Source organism: Sorex araneus, chromosome 5, assembly GCF_027595985.1.
Source record: "Sorex araneus isolate mSorAra2 chromosome 5, mSorAra2.pri, whole genome shotgun sequence".
Lineage (NCBI taxonomy): Eukaryota > Metazoa > Chordata > Mammalia > Eulipotyphla > Soricidae > Sorex > Sorex araneus.
In genome coordinates, this window is record NC_073306.1 from 204,667,693 (window position 1) to 204,689,752 (window position 22,060).

Sequence of the window (22,060 nt, forward strand, 5' to 3'; positions counted from 1 at the left end):
AGCAACTCAGACACTACGGCCAAAACAGAACAGCAAAGTCAGATGGCAAATACTGAGGTGGCGACTTGATACTTCCTCAAAATTAGTTCATTAACGACTATTCATCATTAGTACTGAATAATTACTTGTGATCATATGTAAGACATTCTTTGCAAGAGATGTTAGGACATTCTACTTGTCAAATCCTAAAAATATCTATGTCCTAGCAAAGCCTGGACAAAATTTCACTAAAAATTATATTAATTCCCTCCTGCTCAATAAAAAGATTTAAAGTTAGCTAATGGTAGTTCATTAACACACCTAAGTACCAAAACGGCTGGATTTATGACAGCACAGCAGGTAGGGCGTTTGCCTTATATGTGGCGAACCAGGGTGTGATCCAGGCATCCCATATAGTCCCCTGAGCACTGCTAGAAGTAATTCCTAAGTACCTAGCCAGGAGTAACCCTGAACATTACCAGGTACAAACACAAACCCCCTCCCACCAAATAATAATAATAAATAATAATAAAATACCAACTCACACTGACGTGATTAAGCTTAAGAACTAATTGCCTCCTTAAGTCCACAGATGCTTCACTTACTTTACTTAGACCAACATTGTGGTATTTCTTTTCCATGATCTTCTTCACTGGTTCCTCTTCCTTAAAGGTTATAAAGCAGAATCCACGCCTCTTATTGGTCTTGTTGTCCATGGGGAGTTCTATGGATTCCACCTGTTCCCAAATAAGTTTTTTAATATCACAGATTGCAAGTTATTAACAACAAAGACACAAGATTGGTGGAGAGCAAACGAGTCAAGAAAACGTGTACTCGGGGCCAAAGACAGTTCACCGCAACAAGTGCTGCCTTGCGTAGGGCCAACCCAGGTGTGATCCCTGGCACAGCGTATGGAGAACCTGATCGTGCCCTGGCAAGAGTGATCCCTGAGCAGGGCTTGGAGTAAACCCTGAGAACCACCAGCTATAGCCCAGAGTATTTAAAAAAATAGGGAAAAAAAAGTGATGAGTTGGAAAATTTTATGCCAAAAACTCAAACTATCACCTTGTACATCACAGTCCTTAAAAACAAATTACGAAGAACAGTCCCTGAGGCTCCCTTGTGGTATATCTTATCGTCTAGTCTTTTTTAAAAAATTCAAGTGACTCTGAATTATAGACAGTGGGCTGGAGCAATAGCACAGCAGGTAGGGCGTTTGCCTTGCATGCAGCCCACCCGGGTTCGATTCCCAGCATCCCATATGGTCCCCTGAGCACTGCCAGGGGTGATTCCTGAGTGCAGAGCCAGGAGTAACCAACCCTTATGCATCGCCGGGTGTGACCCAAAAAGTACAAAAAAAAAAAAAAAATTATAGAAGGTAAGCTCACAACACAGTGACCATTACAGAAGGTAGGCTTCACAATATAATGAACTAATTTAGCTCCCTAATTCAAGTGTCACAAATTCAAATGCAGAGCAAGAACAAGTCAAATTTTAAGAAAAAACATAATTAGTTAAAATAAAAATGAAATTGGGCTGGAGCGATAGCACAGCGAGTAGGGCATTTGCCTTGCACGCAGCCAATCCGGGTTCGATTCCTCCGCCCCTCTCGGAGAGCCCGGCAAGCTACCGAGAGTATCCCGCCCGCATGGCAGAGCCTGGCAAGCTACCCATGGCGTATTCGATATGCAAAAAATAGTAACAACAAGTCTCACAATGGAGATGTTACTGGTGGCCAATCAAGCAAATTGATGAGCAACGGGATGACAGTGACAGTGAAAAATGGAAGTGGTGAGGGAAACTGAGAACTGAATATCTAACCCAAAGACAGAAGCAATGGCTTCTGCCAATGCCTCAGTGCCTGCTGCTGACTCTTGAAAAGCCTGCTAGATTTTTGTGTAAAACACCCCCATTTCCAAGTACTAAAACAGAGCAGGAGCCATAGCCCAAGGAGTAAGGTGGTTTTGCTTGTGTCATGCAGCAAAGCCTGGTTCCATTCCCGCACTGCGTGTGGTCCCTGGAAGCACCTGCAGCAAGCCCTGAGGGCGCCAGACGGGAGCCCTGAGCACAGCTGCATGGCGCCCAAAAGCAAAACCAAACCAAATACAGTACCCACCTGTTGAATCAACAAGAACTGGGAACATTATATGTGGAGCCAAAGGCCACAAAATTCTCATCTTATGCTTAAGTCATTGACGTACAAAAGCAAATTCTAAATCTGTAATCACCCTCATGAAAGTTATACTTTAATCTGTTTAAATTAAGATGCTTTACCTGTTTTTTCAAATTGTGGGGGCCATACGCAGCATAAGAATCAAGCACAGAGCCCACCCGACTCCTCCTTGTCCTGTTAATTCCAATGTATCCCCCCCTTCTCTGAATACATTTCCGTCTATGCAGACAATCTACGTATCTTAAAATTTCTTTCAAGTTTCAAGATAAAAGAAATACCAACTTCATTTGTGAAACCTGTGCCCAGCTATGCAATGCACAGCACTCAATATTAATGGGGGAAAGGAGGGGAACCCTGCAATAATTTAACCTTCAAATATTAAAAAAAAAAAAAAGTGCCTAGCACACAGCAGCCCTGGGCTGGATCCCCAGCACTACATATGGTTCCCTGAGCCCCACCAGGTAAGACCCAAAAACAAAACAAAAAATATTTTAGTTTTAATTATCAAAAATCAGAATCTGGGAGGCTGGAGTGATAGCCCAGCAGGCAGGGCGTTTGCCTTCCACGCGGCTGACCCAGATTCAATTCCCAGCACCCCATATGGTCCCCCGAGCACCGCAGAGTAATTCCTGAGTGCAGAGCCAGGAATAACCCCTGTGCATCGCTGGATGTGATCAAAAAAAAAAAAAAAAAATCACAATCTGTTCAAATTTTAAAACTTTGGGGGGAAAAAAATCAGTGAAAAACCCCTTAGCTGTGACAAATTACATTCACACTGACCAAAACCCAAGTCAAAATATTATCACATACCTCACCAAAACCACCAAAGTACTCCCTTATTTTCTCTTCAGGTGTATCTGGAGAAAGGCCACCAACAAATATTTTTTTAACAGGTTCTTTTGTTTTCATGGCTTTGGCCCTTTTAGGATCAATCACCTTCCCATTCAATTTGTGTTCTTTTTGATCCATGACCTAAGAAAATGGAAGTTTTATTTTAAATATGTGTGCCTTAACTAACAGCTAAATATAACTAATGCTTGCCATGTGTTGACAGAGCCAGGATTTAAAGTACTGTCAAACTACACAGAGTTCTGGGGCTAGTAAGATACACGAGCACCTGCCTTCACCCAGATCCCAGTAACCCATACAGTCCCTCGAACCCTGGTAGGTCTGCTCTGAGGACAGAGCCTGAGCACCACCAGGTGTGGCCCAAATCTGTGACCAGTTATAAATAAAGGTGGCTAGGAAAAGGGGATAGAGCACACAATTCTATTTAATTACTGGAAAACATTTTTTTCCAAGTAATTGATTGTTACTTTCCTTCTGCCCAGGACTAAGTCTCTTATCTTAAAAATGTATTATCGGGCCCAGAGTGCAGCAGTACAGTACAGCGCCTGCCTTGCAAGGAGCCAACCTGACTTGAATCTCAGCACCCCAAAGCCCTCCCAAACTGCCAGGAAAGACCCCCGCCCTGCAGAGTCGGAAGCCCTGAGTACCACCAGTGTGAGCACCGACGTGTCCCCCCCCACCACCTTGCCAGGGAAAGAATAGGCCTATCAACTTCTGACAATGTATTAATCAGGCCTCACTTTTTTTAAAGGTTAATTTAAATTCAGTATCTTCTGGCACACAGGAAGGTGGTCAGTAAACAAGTTCTGAATCGGACTCTCCCATAACAAAAATGTACCGGCAAAACCCATTATCTTTTCCTTTGCATGAGTCCAAGAAAGAGGACCTCAGAAATAAAGAACAGATTCTATCCCGCTATTCACCTGTTTTATATGAACTGATCAGAACACATTGCACACTACCTTATCTACACTCTCCGACTCTTTAAATAGCACAAAGCCAAACCCCCTCGATCGCCCTGTGATAGGATCTAACTTCAGAGTGCAGTCTACAACTTCGCCAAATTTGGAAAAGTAGTCCTTCAGATCTTTCTTTGTAGTGTCCCAGCTAAGGCCGCCTATAAACATTTTCCTGTAAAGACAAAAAGCAATTATTAAAAGGCTAAAAGTTTTTATATCAACTGTGCCTTAAGTAGTACCCACATTAATGGAATACCTATCTCAAACTGCACCAATTTACTGAGCAGTACAAAATGTCCTTTCTACATAACCATGTTTATCACCTTTACTGTTCCACTTGTTACTGCTGTGCCTGCATAATTAAAAAATTAGTGAGCAAGCATCGGATTAAGTCTTTTGACTTGCCAAAGAGATAATACTAAGTAAAAATACTCAAAGTGAAAATATTATAGTCTCTCTTAAATTACAAGTTAGATGCATAACAGCAAAATATAGATCGTTAGCTTCAATTTTATTTTCAAGTCCTCATTTAATTTTAAAAACCACAGTCCCCAATGATCACAGCAACCAGCTTTATTATCTATACTGAGCTGCGTTCTACTTAACAGTTCTTTCATTAACAAAACTCTTAGCACAAAAATGGATTATTTTAAATCTAACAATTACGTTGTAAACTAATCTTTTTAATGTGCTAAGAGCCCCAAACAAAAGACAAAATTATGTAAACAACTTAGTAATTACCCAATGGAGCACAATCCACCACTAAGTAGCCTAAATGATTTTTTTTACAGTAGAACCTCAGTTAACCAGCAGTAAAATATTTAAACTTTTAAAATGCCTGAAGGGACAGGAAGTAAATGTAAACCACCAAGAAACAAAGTCCAAAGATATTCTCCCCTTACCCCAAAAGTATTAAAGGTAAAAGTCTTAATTTTTTATTACAGTAAAGGAATGTATAAAGCTCAGATCTGGTAGTTCTGTGATTCATTTTACATCTGCCCCTTAACCACACCCACTCACCCTCACTGGAGATAACATAACCTCCCTACCTTATAGAAACGGGCGGAAATTTTTACTTTCCTAAGATAAACTGTCAGAATTTGCTATGGAGGGCTAAATATTTCACCATCAGAATTAAATGTTTACTCAATAATTTCTCATCTTTGTAACTGAGGTGGGCCAGGGAAGGGGATGTGGTATGACTTCCAGCGCTATAAGGAAATTAAAGCAGAAAATAACTCCATCTTGTGGACTTGTAGAATATAGCCATTAAGGTCTATTCCTGCAGCAAGAGGCTAGCTTTTTTCTCTGAACAGACCTTGTTTTTGCCTCTCCCTAAAGATGCCAGCAACTGATGTGGTAACTAACTGCCCTTACTATCCCAGCACAGACTGTTTCTCGCTTCTGATGAAGTTTTGTTTTTTGAGCTTCTATTTCCTGAGCAATTCTGGGGAATCATGCAACACCGGGGATTAACCCCAGGGCCCTGCAAGCTCCAGCTACATGCAGGCTGTTGCTCAGGTGTCTCCCCAGTCCTTAAGTTAAGGTTGAAAGAGGCAGGGAGACAGGTACTGGGGGAATCTCATGCTTTCCACTACTGCATTACTGGTTAGTTTTCAACCTCTAAGTACAGTCTAGAAAGTTGAGCCTTTTATGATATGCCTGAAGTAACCTAACAACTTTACTCTGTAGTATTTATAGTTCAATGTTTGTTGTCAATTCCAGGGAAATGAAATTTAAGGTATTCACTTTAATTTTATCTTCTTTCATTCAATGAAATGATATTCAAATGTGGTAAAAGTTCATTTCATCTAATTTTTAACCTAGAGATCCAGAGCACATCTTTCATAGATTAAGAAAATTCATTACAAATATTCACCCTATCAAGGTGTACTCTTAAAAAAAAAAAAACACACAAAACTTAAGCTATCTTTTAAGAGAACAAAATATAAAGTGATGGCCTCTTGCTCAGACACAGCAAGTTCTAAGAGAAACAATTTTAATTAAATTTAAATTTAATTACCAAATTACCACTTCCATTATCACTGAAATTTTCCATCAATTAATTTTAACTTGGCATCATTTTAGCCTCAAGAAAATATAGCAATACTAATGACCAGTTTTGATTTTTTAAACAAGGGTTTAATCAATGGATTAATGTCCTTAACTTAAAATAAATGACTACAAATAACAGCAAGAACGTAGCATGTTCTATGATTATTCACAAACCCCTAATGTGTTCTAAGGAACAGGAAGCTGGTTTTCTTAAGCACCAAGCATACTAATTCATCAACTGACCCTGTTTTAGAGTAATCTCTAAAACAACTTCACACCTTTAATCTTTAGCAAACAAATTACTAATTTTGCCTACCACAGAACTAAAAGTTCACTGAAAATGTCTCCTTTCAAAACTATCAAATCCAAATTTAAAATATTCTGATACACTAAATACTTTATAGATTTACCTTTTCTCAAGAATATTAAAAGCAAAACATCAGCTATCTGGCACCTTTAGGGAATGAGGAGCCAATTATTATTCTGAGCCTAAAAGTATTGTCTGCCTTAATTTGTTTTTTAAACTTTTAATTACTTGGAATAAAATCTTTTCTATCATCTACTAGACACTTTTGCATTCTTAATGATTTTACATACTTCATAGATCAGCCAAAACTATTTTATGATTTTATTACAACATGGTCTTTTTAAGTTAAAAGCTATTTATTAGTAAACTAAATACATCTGATGATGTCCTTGCTCTTTTAACAAATCCTATTTTCATTTTTATCTTCTTCCCTTCTAGTCGGCAAGGTAGGTTGCCATTATTTAACCTTTCAAATTTTGTGTAAATGAGCTCTTTTTTGGATCAAATGCATTAATATTTTGGAAGTCTTTTACATACTTGGCAGGGGCTGGGGGGGGGATCACCAGATCAAAACCAAGGCCGCCTCAGCTGAAACAGCAGCTCCTGGAGCTGCATCCCTGGCCCCCAAATTACCTTTCTCTGGCTCTAATAAAGGGTTTGCCACAACCAAAACCAGACAGGTGAAAATTTTATGATACACAGAAATTGTACTAAATCCATTCCATCTTCACTAACTGGAACATATTAAATCCATCTTTATGTTTATTCAGTAGGCCAACCAAGTAACAATATTTTAAGTTATCATCTGTTAATTCTACATAAATGGGAACTTAGTTTTGTCCCAGAACACCAGCATTCTGACATGCTTTTCCTCTAAACGAGATGATAAAGTACCAATTTACGTTTTCTATATTTTATATTACTGTATCTTGCTTAAGTCACAATACCTATTGTCCGTCCAGATTACCTCTGCTGCCTTGCATACAAAGACTGACTTTCAAGTTGCTGTCACTCCTGCAGAGATGTGCAAACACTTTACAATGAAGTAGAGACAGAACTTCAGAAAAATCCTAAGCAGTCAAGTTAAAATGTCACAAGACTCATTCAAGTAGCCAAAATGGATGCCTAATACTGTAACACATTTTAAAATTTTGATCCTCAGTTTTAAGTGAATAATCCCAATTAAAATGTAGGCATTCATCTGTTACATTTTAAATTTACCTGCAAGTTATATGGCACCCTAAATGCTATATAATACTCATTTTTAACATTTGCTCAACCATGTAATCTTGTTTTTACAGATTCTGACATTACATATTGAATAATGGGAATAGATGTATACCAGTACAAGTCGACTATGCAAATGCTATGAATCTGTCATTGAGACTTTTTTGTGGGGAACTCTCTTTAGATAGTAATTTAGTGGCAGTAAATCAAACTGAGTTTAAACCCTCCAACTACAATCATTTAACTCTATAAAGAGAAAAAAGTGTTCCATATTGATAAAGTGAACCAAGAGCCTATCTTCTTCATAGCTGCAGTTACAGGACACAGAACATACTCTGGCTAAATGCTCAAGAAAACAAGTTACTTTGAAGGGTAGGACACATACCAAATACAGTAAAAGGCAACTTCTTCAAAGCTTAATTTTTAAGAAACTGCATAGGCTTTATGATGCTCCCAGCAAGAGCCAGATTTGAGTTTTACATAAATGGATACTCATATTTTCAATGCCAGTCTTAACATTAAGAAACATAATTTCCCATATGAAAAATAGGCAGACTAGAAATTACACTTTAAAAACCTCATTTTAAAAATCACTTTAGCAAGTTGTATTTACATCTATGCCAGGCATTTTAGTAATTTAATTTTAAACAGCTAAACATATGGACAGCACTCAGCACTGACGGAAGGGCAATATTTTAATTTAATACTTTCCCATTCAAGAAATATTTTCTGCACTATTGAGGTCACTAAACTTTCCTGGGTTTGGGTTTTGTTTGTTTTGGGGGCCACACCCACGTTGGCTACATTTTGCAGTTGCCCACTGTGCAATCTCGCTGGTCCCAGGTCTATGTTTTAACATGAAAACCAAAGTGTACTTCCCCAATCAGTTTTTACTATCGAATACCTTATCCAATGTATGAAACACTACTAGACTTTCTTGTAACTCTGGAATAGGAACAAAGAAAAAAAATTTGCAATTCAGAAACTTTCAAATATAGTCATGATCATCCATTTGTGGTATCATAACAAGTTCTGACAGTTTATAAAAACACCACAAAATACTAATCTAATATACTCTTAAAGCACATGACTAGCCAAGCTGTCATCTTTGAGAGCAAAGTTATTTAAGGTCACTAGTTTTTATTTTAAATAGTATCATTATAATTACTTCCTTAAAAACCAAAGTACATACAATGAAATCTCACTAGTACTTAGGAAATTAGTATTTTTCTAGGAATTTGAGATTTACTTTAGTCAGTAGGCTAACTATAATAAAGGGTTTGGTGGTGGTTTGGGTATTCTTTTTGAAGCTAGATATTGATTAGGATGTGACAATGTCATTTTAGACTCTGAAAATCTGAGTTAACTTTAAGCACTTTAAGAAAAGTTAATACAAAAGATTAATCCTGCTAGCTTATTACATTAAATCAGCCCAGTATATCTGAATAAACTTTATATGCTAAACCCCAAATCTCCATTTTCCATTTCATTCCAGGGAAGGAATGAGATCTTGTGTCTTTACTTTAAACTCAACCAATTTCAGAAGATAAATTCCCACCGACCTGAAGGTTAAGGAATAGTTCTTAACCTCGAGGCTAACGTTCTGGTTAACTGAGATTACTACACACTCATAATTCTTTAAGTTTTCTAATGGAAATAAATTTTGAGATCAGCACTAAACCCAGAGAATTATTTTTTACATTCTTATAAAATAATTTAGAGTCTTACCCATGTTTTAGTGTTCCTAAGAGTTTAACTGAAAATAATTCTAAAACTCATCCTAAGCCACTCTTGGTTCCTCTTTTAAAGTACACTTGCTATATGTCCTCTACCTTTCTCCCGAGACTAGAGGGAGGGTGGCGGGGATTTCGGAGCTACTTGGGCCTTATGGTAGGCTGCAGTCTACATAAGGAGGAAGATCATGGAACATGAGTAATATTTAAAACGACAGCTTTACTGACGGAACACTTCCATTAATGTTTCCCCACCCCACCCCCAAATCGTCTTAAATATCTAAGTCCAACGTACAATCGAATACTCCAGAAACTAAAACAGGCTTACCTTTACTCCCCAGGAGTAACTCACTGGCAGTATCAACTATTAGGGCACCAGGTAAATACACACAAACTATGAAAGCAGGCTATGGAGTCAATCTTCCTGTGGTGAGCTTTGTTTCCGACACACAGATCAGCAAACACGTTTATTACCTGAGACCACACTGTTGGAAGTGAAGTACAGAAACAGATCCCACGCTTCCAGCGTCCACTGCAGTGCCCTATCTACTAAAATGTTGAAGCAGAACTAAAGTCAAATAAAACTTGGACTAACAGAAGTTACATTTCACTCCATTTATGAATCTGCACACTTGTGTGCACAGCTTTAAAGTGGACTAGGAAAAGGCTTATTCTCCTTTTAAAAAGCTTTCAAGCGCGGTGCTTGAAGGCTAAAACTATTCACTCTCCATAGTGGCCCAAAATCAGACCCGGGAATAGATTCAAAAACTTTCCTATATGAGGGCAGCTTACGGAGGACAGATTAACCATGTTATACTAAAAATACACAGTAAAAAATACATTTAAGTGTATAGAAGGTACCACATGGCCTGAGGAAAACAAATTTATTTCAAAGCACTGCACTGAAATATTTCAATGATATCCTCCAATTCCAAACCTGAAAGGACACAGTGCCAAAGGCTTTAATGTCTTTCATAATGTTAGTAAATACAGACATTAAGCTTATACCCCTTCTTTATGCATTAACATTAAATTTAGGGGCATCACTTCTGCAGTGTTAGTTAAGGTTTCACAGGATGCTAAAATTCAGACCCCTCAACTCAGGTCACAATTTCAGTAAATTCAAAATTCAGACCTTTCTACTCAGGTCACAAATTCAGTAAATCCAAGTGGCCAGTAAATTTGCCAGGACAGGGTTCTCAAAGAAAACAATTTTACAAAGTGAACCATGTTGAGAATGCCCTGGAAGGGAACCATTCGGTCACATTCTCAAATATTTAAAACCTCAGCAGGCCCATTTCTTTAAAATTAGACAGAGACAAACTATTGCAGAACTCCCAAATGCTTACCAATTAGAATCATAATGGGCGTAACTCTAGTGGCTTTTAGGACTAGATTTGCATGGAACTGAACGGGACTATCCTGCCTCCTGCCCAATCCAATAGCAGCAGTCAGCGTACCTACCTTGTAAAATTAAAAGCCAATACTTAGTTTTCTAACTGCCTCCAGGTAACGTACTTCAAGACATGTGCATTTTGCCAGACACCAAATAAATTTTAAAGTAACTACCCTAAGAGGACTGAAATATTTGCAGAAAACAGAGTACACCCCAAAACGGGTATTCCAGTGCAACTACTCGTAACTAGGGACGTTATGGAATTGGGAGGAGGAAAAATGAGGTAAAGCAGAAAGGCATTTCTAGTAAGTATTCGAAAAGCCCACAGTGAACTATAAAAACACCCACTAGAGGCATGCTTTCCTCCTAAACACAGCTGTTTATAGAGCAGATTTTTAAAAACTACTTCAAGACTGCAATAAATCTTTAGAATGTTTAGATTATGATCACTTTATTCTCATTACAGAGAAATGCACATAGAAATATTTAATTAAAGTGAGATGACTTTTACATCTACCAACCAGTCATCCTCACTGGGATTATGAAACTGTTGCCCAATATCCCTCAAATCAAGAAAAAGGAGCAGGTGTGGTATCAAGTACAGCAAGTTAAAAATTTTGTTTAACGGTTTTGAAATTCTTCAGGAAGAAAAACATTTGTTTCTGAGAGTGAGAACAGCCAGCAACCTTCAAGCCTAAGTTTATGGTGTTTGCAAAACCTTCAAAAAAACTTGTAAGGTCTGAAATATGCAGAGTAAAAAAGTTGCAGATATAGTTCACAGTGGTGGAAAAACTCCCATCAGTTGATCAGGCAATACCTTCATCAACTGTTACAGACCCTTAATTCTGGTCTGTAACAGTACTACCAGTAGGTAGGGCACTTGCCGTGCACAGGGTAACTGGGGTTCAATTCCTGGCAAACCATACGGTTCCCCAAACCCGCCAGGAGTGATCCTTGGGCACCCACACCCTGTGGCACAAATAAATCACCCCTCACCAAAAAAAAAAAAAAAGCTTTTACTACATCAAACTGTCCCACTTTTCTGTTTTTGGTGTACTGTTTCAATATGCTTTATCTCCAATACAAAGCTAAACTGATTTCAGTGGATGAGTGCAAGCAACATTTAAACATCCCAACTGGGCTCTTAAAAACACTCTAGTTTTGTGTGGAGGTATGTCAATTATCTGGAAATGATAGGCCCTTAGCTCCAGCAGTGGTGAACATACTCCTAGGAAACTCAAAATACAGTCCTCAAGGCAGAAAGACTGACATTTAAGGAAATGGAGGGGCTAGGGTGGGGGAGAAGAACAAGACACAATCCACCAACCTTCCAAAAGAAAGTCATGCAATAGTGAATACATATCAACCAACAGCAATTAACATTCCAGCCAAATCACACAGAATAAAAGCACGAGGAAGAGCGGGAGGGGAAGACCACCATCAGCCGCCTCGAACAGGGCTTACACAGCTCTTAGTTCAGTTCCATTTGTCATATGGCTGGTGATAAGAGACATTTTTGCATACATATTCACAACACTCAAAACTTTTACTTGATATCTAAAAATTCATTATAACATGCAAGTTATTTTAAACGCAAAATTTTTTATCAAGTAACTAGCATTAAACTTGGATTCCAACAAAGAACTTTCATCAGAACTTGAAATTACACTAAATAATTTTTCTTGCCAGATAGAAAAATAACATTACTAAAGTTATTAAGCTTTAACTGGCCAAACCACAATCACATGCATTACCAGGGACCAAAAACCATGTAATGGCATCAAACTTGCCCAAAGATCAAACACTATGCCGAGAAAGGTTATTACATCCCAGGTGCACGAAAGCCTACTGGGCAAATGTCTAGGGTTTCCTGGGAATCAATGGGCAACAGACCAATACACAGCCTCAGTACATTACGTCTACCGAACCCTTTATAATACAGAAATAAAATGTAAAAGTTTTACCATTCTTCCCGCTGTGCCGTCGCTGCTTCAGAGTGTCGTGGGGAGGAGTTTGAATGGCTAGGGAATTAACAACCGGTACAGCAACCAATCAAAATTCTAGTTTTAGTGTTCGACATTGTTAGGGTTAAAAACTTTTCATTCATTACACTTCAGTTCAACAGTAGGTAACTACAAAGGCAGCTGCTTTTAGCGCTGAAAAACTCAAGCGCTCCCAGGATAAGCCTGGCCCAGTCGGCAAGTTAAGACAGTCACTCGGGTGCCTCCGTCCCAGGAACAGTTCAGAAAACAAAAACCAGAATGTCACAGGCTTGCGTTTCCAAATACGGAAAACCCGTTATTCCGAACTAGGCATCACTCCGGATTCGCGCTATTAAAGCCAGGCGAGGCCGCAGCCCCGCCTCCAGGCCCCCCAGGCGGGCGGCGGGCAGAGGCGCGGGGCTGGGGGGCGCCCGCAGCGGCAGTCGCGCACACCCCGGCCCGCCGGCCAGCGCAACAGTTACTGCTCTCACCGTCCCCCGCCGCCGTGCTCAGTAGAGGGGGCGGGGAGCGGCCGCCTCGCACCCGGCGCGTCCTCGGCCCGGGGGCCACGGGAATGGGAGCGTGCCCCCGGCCGGAGACTGGGGGCCAGGCAGAGCCCACCGAGACCCCCGCCTCCGCCCGTCCTGCCCTCGCCCCGACCGCAGCCGCCGGGCACGGCTAACTTTCTCCCCATTAAACTCCCGTCCTCGTGCGCCCCCGCCCGCACCCGGCCCCGACCGCCCCGCACGACTCTTTCATGCTGGGAGGCGGCGGGCGGGCCCCCTCCGGCCCTGCGGGGGAAAAGAGCGGGAAGGAGAAACCGAGGCCAAAAAAAAAATATTAGAATAAGGGATCCTGGGAAAAGGGGGTGGATTGAAAAGAAAACCAAAAACATTCTTTTTCCTGGGAGACTGACCCATCAAAGGCGCAGAGTCAAATGCTGCGCGGGCCGCTGGGGTGGGGGGGTGGGGAGGCGCGCAGGGCGCCAAAAGGGGTGCGCGGGCAGGAGCCGCCGCGGGGTGGGGGAAGGGCGGCCTGCGCGCCCCGGGCCCCGGCGGGCCACTGGACTTACCCGGGGGCCCAGCACCGGGGAAGAGTCCTAGGGGGCGATTCGGGGAGCTCCCGCCGGCCCGGTTCGGCCCCGGGCTGGGCAATAACGGGGGGAGGAGGGGGGTGCGCCCAGGCGGGCCGCGCCAGGAGGCGGGGGCCCAACTTCTCCCGGGGGGCACGTGCTCGGGCGGGCCGGGCCCCCGCGAGGCTTTTTGTGCGCTGCCCCGCGGCAAGGTGGGGCGCAGCAGGGAGCCCCCCGCCGGGCAGGGGGCGGGAGGGGAAGAGGGACGGGGAATAACCCCCCGCAGGCTGCGCGGGCGGGAGCAGAGCCGCGCGCGGGAGGGGAGGAGGGCGGGCCGGGCAGCAGCGTGGTGACGGGCAAGGTGGGAGCGGGGCGCGGGGGAGGGGGCGGGGGCGCGGCCCGGGGGGCGCGGGCGCGGCAGGGGCGGGAGGTGGGGGGGGGCGCGCTGGTCGGGCCTGACTCTCCCGGGCCGCCCCTTACTCACCCTTCATCCTCCTCGTTCTTACTGGCATCGATCTTCGCCCCCTCCGACTCGGCGCTGCCCCCTTCGGGGCCTCCGGCCGCGGAGCCGCCCCCGGTCCCGGCGCCGCTTCCCGCCGCCGCCGCCGCCGCCGCCGCTGCCCCCGGCGCCGCCGCCACCATGGCTCCCTCCTGCTCGCCCGCCGAGCCGCCTACCGCCGCCGCCGCCGCCCCGTCCCCGCCGAACTGCTCCTCCGACATGGTGCTCGCCGCCGCCGCCGCCGAGACGACCCCCCGCCGCCGCCGCGAACCGAAAACTCGCCGCCAAGTAATCCCCGCCGCCGCCGCCGCGCCGCGCCGCGCGCCCCGCTCGACCGCGCCAAGCACCCCGCACGCAAAGGGAAGGCGCGCGCGGCTGCACCACAGGCTCCTGCGCCGCTCCCGGGCCTGCCCCCCTCGCCTCCCACTCCCGCGCGGCGCGCACTCCCGCTCTCGCCCGCGACGCTCAGGGAGAAAAAAGCAGCAGCAGCGGCGGCCGCGCTCGCCTCCTCCTCGCTTTAATGGCGCCGCCGCGGACCACCTAAAATGGCCGACGGAAGAACGGCGCGTCCCGGTCACGTGACGCGCGCGCGCCCTCGGCGCCGCCCCCGCCCCCTCGCCCGCTGAGGGGCTGCCTTTTTTTTTTCCTTTTCCCTCCTCTCTTCCCCCTTCTTCCTCTCTTCCCCCCAACACCCTGCCCCTTCGCTTCTCTCGCTCCCTTTTTAAAGCTTTCCCTCGCGCGCGCGAGCGCGCGCCGACGCCGCTTAGCGTGGGGCCTTTAAAAGGAACCGGAAGTGGCGTGCGCGGAGACGGCCGCGCGGAGACCATCGAGAACAAGGAACGCGGTTGGGGAGGCGCGGCTAGAGGGGCTTCTTTCCTCCCCCCTCTCGGCCCCCCCCTCCCCACGCCAGGCCTCCCGGAGCGGCCCCGAGCGGCGGCGTGGGAGATAGGGGTGTGGCCGCGCCTCCCGGAAGGCCGCGCCGGCCCGCCGGGTCCTCTCGGTGGTCGGCGCCGCCGTCGGGGCGAGCGCGCGTGCGCGCGGGCTGCGGCGGCTCGTCCGCCCGCCTCGGGGGGCCCCGCGCCCCGGTGACATTGAGCCGCTTCCCGCCGAGCCTGCCGGCCGCTGGCTCCGTGCCTTCCGCTGCTGGCGACCCTCGCGCCAGGGCGCGGGCCTGGCCGAGCCTTCCCGCCGGAGCGGGGATGCTCGCCGCGCCCCGGCCCCCGAGTCCGCAGCCCGCGGAGCAGCGCGCCCAGGCGCTCGCGGCGGCGCCTTCGCGGGTTTTTTTGTTGTTGTTGTTACTGTGGGTTTGGTGCGTTGTGGGTTCTTTTATTGAACACCGCGGGGCGTGCCGGGGAGCTGTAAAAGTTCTTTAATGGCCCCGTTGGAAACCCCACGTGCCGTGGCTGGAAACTGGATTATTGGACGTCGGAGGCTTGCAGCTTTCCTGGAATACACTTAGATAGCGTGCAGCTAGGAGGGCCTTCCTTTCGGGCCACCGTGATCATCTGCCTGTCCAGCGTGTGCCCAGCCACTGGGGTTAAAAAAGAAAAAAAAAAGACGAGGGTGCAGTTTGGCAAAGGACCCTGGAAAGTTTGTTTCCATCACATAGCGAAGTGAGTTGGTAGTAAGTAGAGGCTGTCCAAGGACCGCGGAAGGGAGATTGTAAGAGTATCTAGTTTATGGTTCTGAAAGGCTTGAGAGAAGGTTCAGCCCGCTGAGCACATGCCTTGCAGGACGCCTGACCGGGCTTCAGTCCCCAGCGCCTCATATAGTGCCCCCAAACACAGGTGTGGACTCCCCCAAAGTGACGAGTTTTCCTATTTGAAGGGCCAGAGACAAGGGTACAGGAGTCAAAGCACTTGACCTGCATGCAGTCACTGCCTCCCCCACCCTTGAGGTCCCCAGTCACGGATTATAGTCCCGCAGCAAGGTCAGGGGACTCTCCTGACCGCCTAGCCAGTAGAGCACACACCCCCTCCCCCCTGAGTCATGAGTAAGTCTGAGCACAGCCAACTGTAGCCCAAAAACTTAAAAACAAACACACTAGTCAAAGTGGATTTTTTTTTCTTTTTGAGGTCACACCTGGCGATGCTCAAGGTTTACTCCTGGCTCCGCACTCAGGAATTATCACTGGCAGTGCTCAGGGAACCATATGGGATGCTGGGAATCAAACCCGGTCGGCAGCGTGCAAGGCAAACGTCCTACCTGCTGTGCTATTGCTCCAGCCCCCCAATTGGATTTTTTTTTTGGGTCACACCCAGCGATGCACAGGGGTCACTCCTGGCTCTGCACTCAGGAATTACCCCTGGCCGTGCTCAGGGGACCATATGGGATGTTGGGAATCGAACCCGGGTCGGCCGCATGCAAGGCAAATGCCCTACCCGCTGTGCTATCACTCCAGCCCCCCAAAGTGGATTTTTAATGTGAAACAAATATGCCTCGGGGCTGGAGAGATAGCACAGCGGGTAGGGCGTTTGCCTTGCACGCGGCCGACCCCGACCCAGGTTCAATTCCCAGCATCCCATATGGTCCCCTGGGCACGGCCAGGGGTAATTCCTGAGTGCAGAGCCAGGAGTAACCCCTGTGCATCGCCAGGTGTGACTCAAAAAGCCAAAAAAAAAAAAAAAAAAAACAATAAGAAACAAATATGCCTCTTCAGTGGCAATACAAAGTTCACAAAAAGAGCTGTCTGAATTTTTTCAAGCAAGGAGCCTTGATCTTAACACTTATGCATGCTCACCTTTTATTTACTAACAAAGTGCTTCTCCCAAAATGTTCATTATAATTCCCGCATAGATTCTGGGCTTAGAATTTTATTATATTTTTGTAATGCAGGAAAGCATACAAATGGATTTAAAGCTAAGTATCTCTGTTACTTAAAGACGCATGTGCCCGGTCACTCATTCCTACCTGCCAAGGATGCCAAATCTGCATCCTCAGCTCCATCCATGCAGCATTTCTCTTAGAGCTCTCTGAACTTCAACCCTACCTCTTGTCCTAGTTCTTATCTGTGTGGTAGCACCTATTCATCCAGCAAAATTCCAGGCTACTGATGCTCCCCAGTCCTCTGAAGCTGTTCCAAGCTCTAAGACAGAATTCGTCTTTCTTCCAGTCCTTCAGCTCCCTGGTCCACGGGTGTAGGTAGGTTAAAAGCTTGGGTGTGTGGACCTTGCTTCTAACTGCAGGAGCGAATCCGTTAGTTCCTGCGGTGCAGAGATGATGGATACAATGTATCCTACCTCATAGCTTTGTACAGAAACACATAGTAGACACCAGGAATTTCAGGTAAATTGTTAAATAACAAGAAAATGGTTACTTTCTTTTTGGGTTTCAAAGGAAGTGTACTTATAGAAACTTAATATTCTCCTGGGCCAACCCATCTTTGGCATAAAAATGTTTCCCAGATCACTTGCAGATATGTGAGACTCCTTTTTCCAAGTGCATACATCAGAATTCAGTATTCAAGTGGATCAAGATGGTATATTGCAGGGCTGGAGCGATAGTACAGCAGGTAGGGTGTTTGCCTTGCACACGGCCGACCCAGGTTCGATTCCCAGCATCCCATATAATACCCCCGAACACCACCAGGAGTAATTCCAGAGTGCATGAGCAACCCCTGTGCATCACCAGGTGTGACCCAGAAAGTAAAGAAAAAAAAAAAAAAGGATGCTATATTGCCACTATATTAATTGTGCTGGTGCTTGGGACTGGAGAGACAGTGCAGTGGTTAGGGCTCCTGCCTTGCATGCGGCCAACCCAGGTTTGATCCCTGGCACCACCTGTAGTCCCCTGAGTATTGCCAGCATGAATTCCTGAGTGCAGAACCAAGAGTAACTCCAGAATATCACTGGGTGTGGTCCCAAAACAAAAACAAGGGGGGAAAATTGTGCTGGCCCAAAGACTACGTGGAAGGCTCTCTGCTGTCGGTATCTATTCCGGAGGCTCGCTGCCTTAGGACAGACCCCGCGTGTTCCACTGACACTAGAGTACAGAGTCTTGGCTGAATGCAGCCTTTGCAGACAGTAACTCAAACCGTAGTACTTCTAAGAGGCAGGTTTCTTGGTTTTGTGCTTAGACCTCACCCGGCAGTGCCCAGGACTTGCTCCTGGCTACACTCAGGGATCACTCCTGGCAGGGCTGGAAGGACCCTGGGAATAATCAGGGATCACTCAGCACAGGTCTGCCATGTACAAGGCAAACGCCCTATTTGTTGTACTATTGCTCTGGCCCTAATTATTTTTTTCCGGAACATTCATTTGAAATTTAAAATGAAATCACTGTAGGACAGGGTGTAAAGCCCAAGTTAAGGAGCCACCATTGTAATGCACTGGGTGGGTAAAACTGGGGCAAGCATGTCCAGTGCTTCATATATACATTTTTTTTTTTTTTGCTTTTTGGGTCACACCCGGCGATGCACAGGGGTCACTCCTGGCTCATGCACTCAGGAATCACCCCTGGCGGTGCTCAGGGGACCATATGGGATGCTGGGAATCGAACCCGGGACGGTCGCGTGCAAGGCAAACGCCCTACCCGCTGTGCTATCGCTCCAGCCCCCCTACATTTATTATTTTAAAGTGGAATGTTTGTTCCTTTGGCAAAGTGAAATAAGCAATGTGCAGAACAAAAAGCAAAAGCCCCTATACGGCCCCCCCGCAACCATATCAAACAACCATATCCTTACGGAATAACCTATCAGGCCCAGTGAGCTTGTGGGGTTACGTGACATGATCAATGGCCCAAATGGAAAGCTCTCTCTCACTCCTGTTCGTAAGGAAGTTCTCACTTCATTTGGAAATGCTAGAGGCCGAGATGTCAAGTTTTATGTGAGCAACAGACGTGGAGAGTCCGCCTTCTACTTGACCATTGAGAAGTCTGGCATTCCGTGAAACAAGCGGACCCCCAAAGAACTCAGGATCCAGATATGGAATCTTCTGGCTCCGGGCCTTCCTATCCCATCTGCTTTACCTACCCTGTCCCACAGGCATTTCAAGGTCTCAGTGTCCAATGCTGAGCAGTATCTTCCCTACAAGTAAGTCATCTGTCATCATCATCGTCATCATCCCGTTGATCATCGATTTGCTTGAACAGTCTCAGTAACGTCTCCATTCATCCCAGCCCTGAGATTTTAGCAGCCTCTCTTTACTCATCCTTCCCAACGGTGCCACACTGAAGGCTCTTTCAGGTCAGGGGAATGAGACCCATCATTGTTACTTATTTTGGCAGATGAATATGCCACGGGGAACTTGCCAGTCTCTCCCATGCGGGCAGAAAACTCTTGGTAGCTTGCCAGGTTCTCCAAGAGGGAGAACTAGGCTATAAGATATCGAGTGGCTGCAAAGATCTGGGCGGAAGAGATCCAGTCCCGATCTGAGCAGGCTTGGAGATCTCAGCCCCAGATCCCACACACTTGGATTTCTTTTCCGGTTCCTTCATGCGTGAGGCTCGTCTGAACATGTGGACATGTGGAGAGGGGCCTTGAGCATCGCTGTGGCTGGGTTCCAAAGGTCTTCGGCTGCCAGGGATCTGCTCGGGGCGGGGGGTGGAACTCAACCCACCCCCTCTGAGAGGGGCCCTGGTGAAGACAGCCAGGCGCAGGGCAAGAGACTCTACAAATCAGCTTATTTAATTTTCCTCTTCTTAATGAGTGATAGCCCCTAGGCTAAAAAAAGGATCCGGTGATACTACCACACTCCCAACCACCACGCCCAGGTCCCAATTCTTTCTTCCAAAAGATGATTCATCTAAGTGCTTCTGAGAACGGTTAAACACTGGGATCATTCCTAGTTAGATTTATTTCCCTATTTCACCATTTATGTCACGGGCATTTCCTGGTGCTGTTTGTAAAACTAACCAGACTACAACAGGTGAAATAGTTGAATGCATAGTCTTAGTGATGTGAAGAACTGTAAACTGCTAGGGATACGATGAGGTGAATTGTGTTTGATTGTTTTGGGGTCCCATCTGGCAGTGCTCAAGGGTTACTCCTGTCTCTGAGCTCAGGCATCATTCCTGGCAGGCTCAGGGGGACCCTATGGATGCTGGGAGTCAAAGCCGGGTCGGTCATGCACACAGCAAGCGCCTTACCCACTGCAACTATCACTTTGGCTCAGATGTGCTATTTTATTTTATTTTATTTTATTTTTTGCTTTTTGGGTCACACCCAGCGATGCTCAGGGGTTACTCCTGGCTCTGCACTCAGGAATTGCTCCTGGCAGTGCTTGGGGGACCATATGGGATGCCGGGGATCAAACCCGGGTCGGCCACGTGCAAGGCAAATGCCCTACCTGCTGTGCTATCACTCTGCCCCCAACAGATGTGTTATTTTAGATACAGGGATCAAAGGACTGTTCAAGGAAGTAACTTTTTCGGAGAATGGGGAACACCCAGTGATGCTCAGGGATCACTCCTGGGGCAGGGAAAAGGGTTGGGGCCATATAGGGTGCCAGGGAGGGAAGTGGCCCAAAGGAGGTAACTTTTTGAGTAGAGTCCTGAAGGCATAAGAGAAGAAAGCCATACTCCTAGTTTAGGGACGTCTGCAAGACTGGATCACTGAATTCAGGCGTGTACACAGCGCTCTCAATGATCCGTGGAGGCCCGTGTGGCTGAACAAAGGGACGGAAGCAGGAGCTTGCACCAGAGCAAGCTTGCCCAGATTTTGTTAGTCGCCGTTGACAGTTTTTATCATATGTGATGAGAAACTAGGAGAGGGGGTTGGTTGAGTAGGAGAAGCGCATGACCTAACTTCTGCTTCAACTAGCCAGATCCTTAAGTCTGGATTCTAACCATCTAGATCGTTCTGGATATTGCCTGGGCAGGGGGAGGAGGAGGGCCTCAGACAAGCACTGTGGTGAGGCCCACTCTTCCTCTAATGAGAGGCACATCTACAAGTGAGGCGTGACTCATATTTACTCAGGTGGCATTTTTCTAGAGTGACATTTTCTAGAATGACATTTCCAGTGAAGGAAAGAGTGCTACTGGCAATTAGGGAGTCGTTAAAAATTAAATAAAATGGTACCACTATTTTCAATAAAGATTAAGTTAATGTTTTCATTCATTTCAGCATTTTTCTTCTCCCATTGCTCTGCCTTTCAGACGCTCCAAGGTGGAATCTTGGTTAGCTGTTACAGCTCAGATTTATCTAGAGGGTTTTCAGAATCCCACATTGAGGACAATACTTTTTTTTTCTTTTTGGGTCACACCTGGCGTTGCACAGGGATTACTTCTGGCTCTGCACTCAGGAATGACTCCTGGTGGTGCTCGGGGGACCATATGGGATGCTGGGAATCGAACCCAGGTTGGTCGCATGTAAGACAAACGCCCTCCCCGCTGTGCTATCGCTCTAGCCCTGAGGACAATATTTTTACTTAACCTGCATTCTGTCATCTTTGTTGGGATTCTTTTCCCCAGTGACCAAGTCTTTTATCTTGGGGACTCTTGGAATCTTTTCCTTTGCTGCAGTGGCTCTGGGTTAGTTGATGTTCTTCCTCCTGCATGAAAGTCCTGAGAAAAATCACTTTCTCACACCGAGGCTGAGAATGAAGGCCTCTCGGGTCCAGTACAATGACTTGCACCCTGCCTTACTCACACACTGCCTTACACACTGCCACCCCCATTTTGATCCTGGCACCACAGATCTTTCATACACCAACCGGAGTGATGCTGGAGCACAGAGCCAGAGAGCCAGGAGTGAGCCCTGAGTACTGCCAGGTGGGGCCCAAAAACAGGAAGGAAGAAAGGAGGAGAGGAAAGAAAGGGGAGGGAGGGGAGAAGGAAAGGCTAGAGAAAGTACAGCGGGTAAGGCGCTTTCCTTGCACACTACTCAACTGGCC

The 22,060-nt window shown here is 45.9% G+C and overlaps 1 protein-coding gene across 4 annotated transcripts in view; it reads right to left on the bottom strand.

Annotated features, from left to right (window-relative positions):
• HNRNPD (heterogeneous nuclear ribonucleoprotein D) overlaps nucleotides 1-14,875 on the bottom strand; it is a 17,898-nt gene extending 3,023 nt beyond the window's left edge. For 2 of the 4 annotated variants that reach the window (XM_055140535.1, XM_055140533.1), the window contains exons 1-4: nucleotides 14,217-14,875; nucleotides 3,964-4,132; nucleotides 2,963-3,124; nucleotides 585-716 (exon numbers count right to left, since the gene is read on the bottom strand). In XM_055140535.1, the coding sequence (XP_054996510.1) occupies nucleotides 585-716; nucleotides 2,963-3,124; nucleotides 3,964-4,132; nucleotides 14,217-14,452 (699 nt within the window). In that variant the 5' untranslated portion in view covers nucleotides 14,453-14,875. Of the gene's footprint in view, nucleotides 1-584; nucleotides 717-2,962; nucleotides 3,125-3,963; nucleotides 4,133-12,642; nucleotides 12,700-14,216 lie in introns of all 4 variants that reach the window. The other 2 variants (XM_055140532.1, XM_055140534.1) reach the window with 2 other exon arrangements.
• Between the last annotated feature and the right edge of the window lie 7,185 nt (nucleotides 14,876-22,060).